The sequence below is a fragment of the Natrix helvetica genome, assembly GCF_964273705.1.
Source record: "Natrix helvetica genome assembly, chromosome: 1".
NCBI classification, from domain to species: domain Eukaryota; kingdom Metazoa; phylum Chordata; class Lepidosauria; order Squamata; family Natricidae; genus Natrix; species Natrix helvetica.
This window is the reverse complement of record NC_138548.1, coordinates 257710482-257723132: the sequence shown is the minus strand read 5'-3', so window position 1 is coordinate 257723132 and position 12651 is coordinate 257710482. Positions and strand designations below refer to the sequence as shown.

The window sequence follows — 12651 nt, the reverse complement described above, 5'->3', positions numbered from 1 at the left end:
AATTTCAATCCATTATCCTCTGGCACAATGAAGTATAGTTCCTGATCTTCCACATGATGGCTTTTCATGTATTTGAAAAGTGGTATCATATATTTGTTCACTGTTTTCTTCTCTTCATAAAACTTAATTTCTAAGCATCGTGCTTCTTTAAACCAATTCCAGTTTGTCTGAATTCTTCAAATATGGTGCCAAATGTGAGGTGGGGTTTAACTAATACTAAAGTAAAACAATTGTTTACTTCTTAATTTTTAATTGTATATTTATAGGCCACCAACTCCATTTAGAGTTATGTAACATGTAACAAAATTGAAAACTTCTATATCTAAACAATAAAACATCCATCATGAGATATAAAACAATAGGCATCAACATTAAGCCATCCATGACAATAAGTTAACAAATATCAATCAATAAAAACTCAAATAAAACATAATACCTATACCACTACATCTATAACAGTAGCATATTAAAAAATAAGACAATATTCAACCTCCAAAGACCATCAGGTATAATTCAATGTTTAATGTTTTCTAGAAGACCATACAATTAGGGCCAAATCTGATACCTGAAGAGATGCTGTTCTATAATATAGACTCTACATAGGAACATAGCTGTTCTTTAATACAGACTCTACAGACTGAATTTTCTTCTCCACTAAGTCAAACTACTCACTCAGAAAGGAATAAAGCCATTGAAACCTTTTCCCAGTCTCTAGTCTTGTAAGCAGTCATGACTGATGATATCAAATGCCAATGAGAGATTCAGGAGATGTGGAAGCATGCACTGCCCCCATCTAAAAGCAATTTGAGTGATCAATAATGTTTCTGCTTCATATTAAGCCTTAATATTGACAGAAAAGGATTCAGTCAATCCATTTCTTCTGGGGGCCTTTGTAACTACCAAGCTACTATCATTTATACCACCATCTCAAGAAAGGGAAAGTTGAATACCAGATGATAGTTGCCATAATTGTTAAGGAGGGTCTTGTGAAAAAGTCTGTCTCCCAGATCCAACAAGACACATTCTCATCCATGCCTCCTGAAGGAGCCAGGTACTGCAGTCATAGAAGGCAGAGAACCAGCTAGGTAGCACCTATTCACTTCATTGGACTTGGCAGTCCAAAAAGAGACCAAGCTAACATTGCAGGATGTTGTCCCAGTCACAAATACAGAAAGGGGACTCAGGAAAGTGAAGTTTGTGATATGTTATTAACAAAGCAGTTGCAGCACAACTTCTAGGCCAGAAGATTCTCCTCAACCACATAAATATAGTGATAGCTATTACTGAACAATATTGTTTTGTTCTGTTTCTGCCTTAGTTTTAAGGCAATTTACTGTGACTAAAGTCAACAATGGTAGTTTTCAGCAAGTTCTCCATTGTATGATAGAGATGTATCATTTTTTTCATTGTGTAATTACTTTGTCTTCTCTGCCCTTATATTTCTTCACTTGTCAGGTGAACTTATTAGAGAGCCCTTGCAAATATAAGAAAAAATAATTTGTTGACTTCTCTCAATAGTCTTTTCCTTCGTCCTCAGCAATGCTGCAAGTATGGAATTTTTTTATGAATCAGATGTCATCTTGTGTTTCTAGGAGAAATTCCTGATCTTTTTCCTGATGAAGAAGTAGAAAATATCATAAGTAATATGAGGAATGAAGTAAAAACTCATGGCCTGATGGATACAAGGGAGGCCTGTTGGAAATTCTTCATTGACCGGGTTAGACGACAGCTCAAGGTAGGACCTGCTCTTTTTTTTGTTGTGTGATGTTTCTGAAGATGATCTTTATAAAATTGATCTCCAATCAATGAAGTGTTGCTGCTCCACTCAATACTGTATTGGGGTGGTGGCGGCGGAAGAAGGGAGATATCTGTATCTTGGATAACACAAGAATAATACACTTTTAGGCAAGAAAAATAATAGAGACTAGGCTGAGGTGCTGTGCTTTACTGTTTCTGGGTTGCTCTTTTTCCTGGAAAGGTGACTTCAGTGGCACCTACTGTTCTGCACAAGTTTCTGATTATAGCAATAGCATTTAGACGGCTGCTGGAGAGTCACAGGGGTTTGGGAGAACCTCTAGCTAAGATTCTGCACAGTCAGAGAACCCTCAAATCCCACTCCTGGCTGGCCCTGCCCACCCCTCCCCTCCCTGGAATCCCCATGTGGCCTGTTTTGGATGCAGGTAAGTGCAGGGCACACGTGGAGGCTCATGGGAGGTGAAAAACGGGCCTAGTGAAAGTTCGGGAAGGCTGGAAACGAGCTCATTTCCGGCCTCCAGAGGGCCTCTGGAGCCCGGGGAGGCTGTTTTCATCCTCCTGGAGGCTTGAGGAAAGCCTCCAGAGCCCAGTGAGGGCAAACAACCCCACCCCCCACCATGGTGCAGGAGGCCAACTAGGCCACACCCACCATGGCCATGCCCACCCAAAGGGCAGAGAACCCTTTGCTAAAATTTTTGAAGCCCACCCCTGGACTTAGATACTGCTTCACAGTGCTTTACAACATTCTTTAGGGAATTTACAATTTGGGCCCTCATTTTACTGACCTTGGAAAGATGAACGCTGAATCAACCGTGAGCTGGCAAAGTTAGCTGGCCATACTGCATTTCAACTGCTGTGGGACCATGACTAGAAAGACAATCTGCAAGAACCATCTAGATAGTGAGGGATTTCTCTGTGTTCGCCCTTTGTGTATCATTCTTTGCCTATAAGAAACTAATCTCAGTATTGCTTGTCTCTGACTTGGTGCCCAAATATGCAAGCATGGAGCTCTTGTTCTTTGACTTTCGACCTGGTGGGATGTAGTTAGTTAGGTCCTGAGCTTTGCTTATCTCTATTTTGTGCATCCTTCAAAGAAATCACTTTTCTGTTACAATTGTAAAACCTAGCTTCACTAATAATTGATCAGGAAACATTCTCACTCTCAAGATTGCTCACAAGCAAATGTGTTCATTTCAATAGTTTTGAGCCCATGCATCTTTGAAAAACCTTAGCATAGCTTGAAAGTTTTGAAAGTCATAAAGCAAAGCAAAGACCTTCCTCCTTCATAATACTGTTCGTGTTATTTTCCTCATTGCTTGTTCTACTTTCCTCAGGTGGCACTTTGCTTTTCTCCAGTGGGGAACAAACTGAGAGTTCGTAGCCGGAAGTTCCCAGCCATTGTGAATTGTACAGCGATTGACTGGTTCCACGAGTGGCCTCAGGAAGCTCTGGAGTCAGTCAGCCTGCGCTTTTTGCAAGGGACAGAAGGAATTGAGGTAAGTGAATATTAGGAGCACGACAAATGCTTTCTCTCAACTGCAAGGCTGAACAGCTGTTTATTTTGTAAGGCAGATCTGGTCTTCTGGCATCTTATGGCTGCAGGCAAGGAGGAAAATCTACCTCACCCCATCTTTACATAAGTAGTGTGTACTTATGTGCAGATGTTTTCCAGCAGTGTGATATAGTGATTCAGGTGTTAGACTAGGACAGTGGAGACTGAGGTTCAAGCCCAACCTCCACTATGGAAGCTCCCGGATTTTTGTTTTGGGAAAAAATAAATAAAAAGAGGAAGGGCAATGTAACCTCCATTGAGTTCCTAAAGGAAAAGTGGGGTACCAATTGGACAAACTCTGCATGCATAAAATTGATATTTTGAAGTTACGAATAATTTGGTGCAATCTAATCAAGTTTCACATATCATATCAAAATCAGGAAATTCTTGAAAAGGAGTTTCATGTGTTTTCTAGAATATTATATATTTCAGTTTGGTAATCAGTGCTTTATGTAAGATATATCCATGAAACTTAGTCAAACTGCTTTGTTATTATCTTTGAAATAGTTTCTCTTTTAACATTGTTCTTGTCATTGTCATTATCATCTTCATTATCATCATCGTGAACAAGCCTCCTGTGAAAGAATCTATCAGCAAGTTCATGGCTTATGTTCATACCAGTGTTAATGAGATGTCTTATTCTTACTTGACTAACGAACGTCGTTATAATTATACCACCCCCAAGTCATTCTTGGAGCAAATAAAACTGTATCAGAATTTGCTGCTTAAAAAGAGAAAAGAACTAACAGCAAAGATGGAGCGACTAGAAAATGGTCTACAGAAGCTCAGCAGCACATCAGCGCAGGTGAGAAGGCTCCTGTTTTAGCTGGAAGGCTGGAGACATGCAAATATTCTAAAAGGAAGTAAAGAATGATCTCTGCAATGCTAGCGGAGAGATATTTGCATTCGGATGTACGAGCTTTTGTTGGATTTCATGGTATTGTCACATGAGTTGTAGTGAGATGTTAATAAGCAGGTAACCTTTTCGATTGGAGGGACAATACATTTCGAAAGCCATTTCATTCCCTGCCATTTTCAGTCCTGATGTTTCCTTATTCTGCTCAACAGGAACTGGAGATGTGTTGCTTTGGTCCTGGAAAAAGAAATATACTGGCTTGGTTGACACATGTTACTTGGCCTCGGCATTTTCTTTTGCTTGATTTGTATTTACATTCCTTGACCTACAGTGATTTGCTTAACAATGCGCTCTCTCTCTCTCTCTCTCTCTCTCTCTCTCTCTCTCTCTCTCTCTCTCTCTCTCACACACACACACACACACACACACACACAATTGCCTTTGACACCAATGCAGGCCCTTGCTTTTTTTTTTCTTATGATATGTTTCAGCTTCAGTGCCCCAATAATCAGTGAGGAACAGGTTGATCTTTTGTTCCTACATTCCTTTGTATGTTTCTTAGAAGGAAGGACTGATTCTACATTCCTTTGTATGTCTTGTAGAAGAAAGGACTGATTTGTAGAGAAAAAAAATATTGTATTGTATAAGAATAGACTAGCAATATTTCAGCTTAAATATGGTTTTAAAAGTAAAGGAAGCTTTGCAGTATTGTGGGCAGGGGGTGAAAAAGCAAGAGGAGCAAGCTTCATCCAACTGAGAAGAAATCAATGGGCTGTCTATTGGGAGTTGAAAGGGTGGAATGGATCACGCGTTTCTAGGGTCAAAAAGGGACCCAAAAGGCCACCATTGCCTCAATTGCAAGATTGAAAACAAACAAACATTTGGCATGGCGCCAGTTGGACCTGCGGCTGCCACCAGAATAGAACTAATCAGCAGAGGCCACCCATTCTGAAAGTCTCAAGCCTGCTCAGGTCAGAAAATACAGTTCTGATTCAAAGCTGGACATCATATGCTCTGGATGCAATTCAATAGGCTGGGAGTGGGAAGATTGTCCGCTCCTGCATTCAGGAAGCAGTGAGTGGCTTAAATTGGAAAAAGGCCAAGCAGAAAGTGTGTATCTGCCCAGAGTAAGTCCTTCAGTTTCTATCTAAAGATTGCTTCTCCCTATGTTCAGTAGGTCATGAGATTTTAAGTCAGTTCCATATGATTTGGGCCTCCCAACATGAACAGCCAGAAACCCCCCAGCCAATTTTATGTTATGGATAGTTGCTTCTTGACCTGGTATATGGAAATCTCTGATCAAGGGACTGTTGTATAGACACATGACCAAGAAAAATCTATAAGAAGTGTGAATTGAGCTGCCAACTCTTAACACCTTTCACTCTTTTTTCAAAGTGGATCTTCAGAATAATAATTTCCAAACTAAAACCCATATGGTCTTTAAAAGGTAAATGTTTCCCTTACACATATGTGTCATTCCCGACTCTAGGGGGCAGTGCTCCTCTCTGTTTCAAAGCTGAAGAGCCAGCGGTGTCTGAAGATGCCTCCATGGTCATATAGCCAGCATGACTATACGCCTAGGGCACATGGAAAGCTGTTATCTTCCCACCAAAGGTGGTCCCTATTTTTCTTCTTGCATTTTATATGCTTTCAAACTGCTAGGTTGGCAGAAGTTGGGACAAGTAATGGGAGCTCACTCTGTTACATGGTGCTAGGGATTCAAACCACTGAACTGCTGACCTTTCTGATCAACAAGCTCATCGTCTTAGCCACTGAGCAACCGCATCCCTCTAATAAGAATTAACCTAGCTTAAATTTGAAGACTGTATTACGAAGGAAGAAGTGAAGATTACCCCCCAACCCCAATAGGGCATATTTTAAAGCACTTTCAGAGCAGTTCATAAGTTGTAGTTTGACTGAAAGCACCACTAAGCTTCCCTGGTCTGATTCTTTTCTGGTTTCTTGCTGAACATTGTGGAGAACGATCTCCTTTGAATGAGATACTGCTTTACTTTGGAAGCAGCCAATTTCTGATTTACAACTTTAAATCACTACTCAATTTGCTGCTTAACTGTTCTAGCTTTTATATATATAAAACTTTGAAAAACTTTTGGCCAATCAAAATAGTCCTAGGTTTGGGGGGGGGTTCTATTTTAACCTTTGCTTCGTTTCTTTCTCCCCTGATGCAACTATTTCCTTATTTCCAGAAATGTTTGAGGTTTCATTCCTCCTGTGAACATGAGACATGCTGGGCAAGAGAACTCTTTGGGCAATCACTTTATTTTTAAGCATGCTTCCTGCTGTGAAAGAGTGGTTGCCTTGTTCTAGTCTTTCTGTATGTGTGGCAACTTGTTGGCTCTGCTTTTCTTTTTTAAAAAAATGCACTGTAGGCTCTACGCTCTCCTGCTTTACCAATTAACTGTCAAACTTTCTGATGTAGTATATCATGTCCTGGCGTTTGGCACAGACAATTGGAATTTAAAAGGCATGCTGGCATTCTCCTTCAAGCTCTTAATTTAGAGTATGGGCTTTCTTTCTATACACACCGAATCACAAGGCCTGCTTAAACGCAGCATGCTTTTTCTTCGCCTTTCCATCTAAGGTTTCTTAAAGCAAGCAGATATTCCCCTTTCTCTAACAAAGCAAACTGTACACATTAATTAGTTACAATTTGGTGATTATTACGGATCATCTCTACTGAGTCAAGTGAGGTGATTTGCTTCAGTTCTCCCAGCTCTGCCTAAAGAGAGGGAGCTAGCAGGAGGAATATGTCTGGATTTGTATGTTATTTCTGCCCCTTTAAATTTTTTTGGCTTGCGTTGCCTTGGTTACTAGTTAGCCTCTTTGTGTGTGCAGATGTTGTTAAACCCAGGAAAAAAATCAATTTGTGAACAGCGATGACAAAGTTGAGCTGTTAACCAGATTAACCCAAAACCATAACATGAGGGAAGCCTGTAAGTCTGTCTTTTACTTACTGACTACTTTCCCTAACATTTCCTAAACCTGAGCAGCTAATAGTCTCCCTTGATGGCATGCTTCACCTCGTGTGTTGCCATTTCAGTGCCGTGAATTGCTCTGTGTCAGAGAACCATTGGGCCGATCAGACGGAGTAAGCTGCTTTGCTTCTACTGAAGCTTCTTCTGGCATGTGCAGAAACTGCTCCAAAGGAACACTTGCCCAAATCTTCCTCAAAGCAGAGTCGGCCCTAGGAATGATTCTCAATTGTCCTTTTTTTGTAAGTTAGAGCTCCAATTTGAAGACTTTTTATATAGTTGATAGGAGAATTTATTCCAAACTCTTAGGTTTGTTAGTTAGAGTCACAATTCACTCCCCATAAACCTTGGTTTATATATCACAGTGGCAGCTTTTGCCTTAATTAAGTCCTGACCAGGGTACATTATGGTTTAGTAAAGTGTGTTAAATCAGCCGATGGATATATGTTTCTTTTGATAATATTTTTTTCCAAACGAGAGATGCAATTTTGAGGGTAATACTTGGGAGCAAAGGGGTGATGTAGAGGAAGGGCAATTCCATATTCACTCCCATCATTTCTCAATCCTGGCATCTTGAATGTCTTCGTCTGCCTTCAGTGCACATTTGCAGAGACAAATATACAGTTGAAACTTAGTCAGGGGGTAAAAAAAAACCCAGCCTTATTCAGTGAATTGAAAATATTAGGCCAGGTAGCAGAAGTGCCACTGTTCCTGCTGCTTCTATGCTCACAAATTGCTCCCCACTGTGATAATCTCTTTAAAACAAACAAACAAAAAATATTGGGCAAGTATTGTCACATACAGTGACATGTACTATGTTATTTGAGCTTAAATATTGTCAGGGTTTGCTTTGTTCTGGAAAAGTTTTCCTTAGAATTTCTGTCCATAAGACCAATACTTTTGCTCTGTTGCCTTTTCTTACATCCATTCTTAACAGAATAGAAAAATCGTGCGTTTTTAACTCACTGGCCTTCCTCCTTTTGTTGTTAAACCTATTGTATGCTCTGCAGCTTTGTGAAACTTTTAAAAATATGATTTTCTTTCTATATTCTTTCTATATTGTGTCTCTTCTTACAAGGAGAGAAAGAGGTGATGGCAACTTTAGATTCTCTCTTTTCGTGTACCCGATCTATGGATTTGGTAGAGCCTTACAAATCAAAAACTCAATGCCTCATCAGAATATTTAAAACCTGATAAACATTCTATTCATATACACTTCACCATCACAATGTTATTTTACTCAGTCTGAAAGTTATGAGCTGTATCTGAAATATGGGAAGAAAAAGTGTTCCTTCATTCCCCCACCCCCACCCCCAATTGTCCAAAGATCTATAAATAAATGAAATGCTGCCACAGAGTTTTGCTGATTGAAGTGCTTATCCCATTCCTCCAAACAAAGAGTAAATACGCCTTGTATCAGAAGAACGGGACTGGAGAACAGATTAACTGTTCAGCAAAGCTGTATATCATGGGCATGGCGCCATGTAGTAAGAGAATCTTACAAGTCTGAATGTTCCTTCCCTCCTCCCCCTTTTATCTTCATGTGAATTGTGGTGTATGTGTGTGTGTGGGGGCAGAATGTATATCTTAGACATTATGATAAATCTTTAACTTCACATACATCTTTAAGCCACATTTATCTGTTTGTTGCCTTGGTAATATATCTTCCCTCTCTCCATCCAGTCCATCCTTTTTTACATTTTTCTGTGGGTTATAGAACAGAGGTAGCATTAGACACATTTGTGTGGCTGGAGGGCTCAGGATGCAGGTGGTGTCACTGTCCTGGTCCTCCTGGATCCCTCAGTCATGATACTATTGAACATGGTATTCTTCTGGATGAACTTCAGAGATTGGGAGTGGGAGGCATTGTTTTGCAGTGTTTCTCTTCCTTTCTCCATTGGTGCTGATGACGTTACCTAGTTTGGGCAATGGAAGGTCTGCAAGTCAACAGCAAAAGCTCAGAGAGCACCAATACCCCTTATGTTTTAAATTGATTTGTAGTAGGTTTTAGTAGTAGGCTTTGTTGTAAACTGCTCAGAACAAAATGGGTGGCCGTATAAATTTGAGAAATAAGTAAAATAAGTAAATCAGAAGTAAAAAATAAATAAATTCTATTTCTTAGAATAATTTAGACATTACCTAGTCCAGATTCCTAAGAACATTATTCCAAGTCTTTGCTGTCTCCAACAGTAGCACTCAAGTTTAAAAACCAGAATGATCTCCCTGGAATTCAAGGCTGGCATACACTGATTTATTTTTGGCTCACTTTTCACTTTTCTAGTGACTCTCTGACTGCTACGAGCCTACTTGATAAATTTTCCTCTTCCTGGAAAATTTATGCCAGTGAGGCTTCTCAAGTGCAGCTCTCTTGGCTAAGAGGTTTCCAAGAGCTAGAGATGCAACTCGGCAACAGGCATTTGACGTAGCCTTCCAAGTAGAGCAGGACGAATTGGGTCACTGATTCTGGCAACCTATAAATAGGAAACCATTCACACCAAAAATTATCTATGCAATATTACTTGTCCAAGAGGTTGACAAGCTTTTTTTCTTAGCTCATTTTAATGCCTTGCCCTTTGCAATCTTGGAGGGGAAAGTGTTATTAATGACCCTTTTGCAGAGCGAAGCCATCCTGGAGTAACCTGAATCTTTTAAGCTTATGCATTTCTATAGCAACTTGCATCCTATCCTTATAACACCACTTACTAGTACTCTCACTAGTTGGGAAGATAACTTCATTTGCTTCTTACTGTTGGGCAGGAACCATACCATCTCTAGGGGAGTTGCAAATTATTTTTGACCTCCATTGCGTTATGTTAGAAACTATTCCTTTAAGTGTTAGGACTTCAATAATAGACCATTCACTTTTTTTAGGTTGTTTATGGTTTTGGCCCACTGGTATATTTTACCAGTCACTGACTTTAACAAGATTGATATGCGCGCGCGCACACACACACACACGACAATTTAGAATTTAAAAACATATTTTTTAAAAAAATCACAAAATATTCTTCTAATCCTGTTTATTTGTTAAAATGCTAAGATCTTAGTATTTTGTAAGTTACCTTTATGGTGTTATAATGCATTATTTTATTCACTTCTGTTGGTTTTAGAGAAAAAAAAATCTATTTTTTTTCATTTGAACCTTGCATCCTTTGTGTGTGTGTGTGTGTGTGTGTGTGTGTGTTTGGTGAGTAATGGTTCCTGACTGGCTTTCGTTCGTCTTTGCTCCAGGTAGATGATCTGAAGGCCAAACTGGCAGCTCAGGAGGTGGAGCTGAAGCAAAAGAACGAAGATGCCGACCAGCTGATTCAGGTGGTGGGCACAGAGACAGAGAAAGTCAGTAAGGAGAAGGCCATTGCTGATGAGGAGGAGCAGAAGGTGGCCTTGATTACCGAGGAGGTCCAGCAGAAACAGAAGGACTGTGAGAAAGATTTGGCACAAGCTGAACCGGCCCTTGCTGCTGCCCAGCAAGCTCTGAACACGTTGAATAAGGTACTTAAGGAGGGTGGAGTAATGTTCCCTAATATCCTGCTTACCTAAGAAGATCTCTGCACTCATACAGGGCGAGCCATACCTTCATATCGCAGGTTTTCCTTCACTTGTGGTGACTAATTGATGTAGAAGAAAGCAGGAAGAAGGGAACTGCCTCTCTTTATTATTTAATTATGAACTCGTCCTTAGTTCAGAAAAAAAAACTTGCTTGGGTTTCATATATAGGTAGTCCTCAACTAACAATCACAGTCTCTGTTGCTAAGCAATGTGCTTGTTATTGTGCCTGATTTTAGAACCTTTTTTGCTGTGGTTGTTAAACAAATAACCGCAGGTGTTGACTGAGACACAGTCATGAAGCAAATCTAACTTTCCCCATTGATTTTGGTCGTTGGAATCTAACTGGGAAGGTTGCAAATGGTGATCACAGGAACCCCGGGATATTGCAACTGGCAGAAATACACGATGGTTGCCAAGCACTCGGCTTTTGATGATGTGACAATGGGGATGCTATGATGGTCTTAAGTATATCAGGGCCAACTATAAGTCACTTTTTTCCAGGGCTGAAGTAATTTCAAACGGTTGCTAAATGAAGTCGAGGACTAAGAGCTGCGGTGGTGCAGTGGTTAGAGTGTGGTAATGCACACTACTTCTACTGCTTGCCAGCTGCCAGCAGTTTGGCAGATCAAATCTCACCAGGCTGAAGGTTGACTCATCCTTCCATCCTTCCAAGGTTGGTAAAATGAGGACCCAGATTGTTGGGGACAATAGACTGACTCTGTAAACCACTTAGAGAGGGCTGAAAAGCACTATGAAGTGCTATTGCTATCTAGAATCATAATTCTTTATGCTCATGGACTGAACATTTAAAGCTGGACTTCTCAATATGCATTTGAATTGTTTTATGTACTTTGTGACATTCAGTAGCAACAGTAGCATCATTTGCACATTTTCATAACATAAAATGCACAGAGCTGGAGTTGAATGTTTCTCCATCCCAATGAAATTTTTAGATGTTGATGATGTTTCCCATTCACATCTTTCTTTGTGAGTTGTCAATTAAAGACCTTACTTCCACATCGCATAGCTATACATGGATTCATAGTCTTGAACTCAAGACCCATTCACCAGGATGAGTCTTCCGACTCAACTTGACATGGTACACTTAAGCGAGCCTGTTTTTTAACCACTGATTCATTTTTCGTGAATCAGTAAAGACAACGTAGCATGGTAAGCAACTCGAAAGCGAACTCAGTGAACATAGAGAAATAATTCTGTAAAGCACAAACTGCTTCTGTGACCTTTGCGGAAAGCAGGCAGTGGGGGCAGAGTTGCAGCCTCCTACATCACCTTCCTGTTAGCACGACTGACTCATGAGCTCCAGGCACTGAGAGGCATGATACATGATTGAGGGCTGCAGTCCGCAAACTCCACTGAGAGTGAACTCTTGTTAGAAATGGAAGTTGTGTGACATCATGCTGGAGAAGCTGTAAGATGTCAAAGGAATTGAATGACAAAGGGATGAACGGGGAGGGTGAGCAGGGACAGGAATGGAATGGAAAGGAATAAAATAGAATAGAATAGAATGAGTTGGAAGGGACCTTGGAGGTGTTCTAGTCCAGCCTCCTGCCTAAGCAGGAGAACATATATCATTTTAGATAAGTGACTTTCTAGAGTCTTCTTAAAAACCTCCAGTGATGGAGTGCCCACAATTTCTGAAGGCAATGTGTTTCACTGGTTAATTGTCCTCACTGTTAGGAAGTTTCCCCTTAATTCCAGGTTGCTTCTCTCTTTGATTAGTTTCCAACCATTGTTTCTTGTCCTGCCCTCTGGTGTTTTGTAAAATAAGTGGACCCCCTCTTCTTTGTGGCAACCCTTCAAGTACTGGACACTGAGTGACTGAGCAGAGTTTTAGAAAGCTAACTGGTGGGGAAAGCTAACTGGTGGGCTCCGGGCCACTAGGACGATTTCTGTGGACCACAGCTGAAAAATCCACTGGTTTGAGG

The 12651-nt window shown here is 40.4% G+C and overlaps 1 protein-coding gene across 1 annotated transcript in view; it reads left to right on the top strand.

The window, feature by feature from the left end:
* DNAH9 (dynein axonemal heavy chain 9) overlaps positions 1–12651 on the top strand; it is a gene marked incomplete at its 5' end in the record, with an annotated part of 234306 nt that overhangs the window by 123937 nt on the left and 97718 nt on the right. The window contains 4 exons of the mRNA XM_081938079.1: positions 1593–1735; positions 3090–3251; positions 3879–4112; positions 10388–10648. Of these exons, the coding sequence (XP_081794205.1) occupies positions 1593–1735; positions 3090–3251; positions 3879–4112; positions 10388–10648 (800 nt within the window). The remainder of the gene's footprint in view (positions 1–1592; positions 1736–3089; positions 3252–3878; positions 4113–10387; positions 10649–12651) is intronic.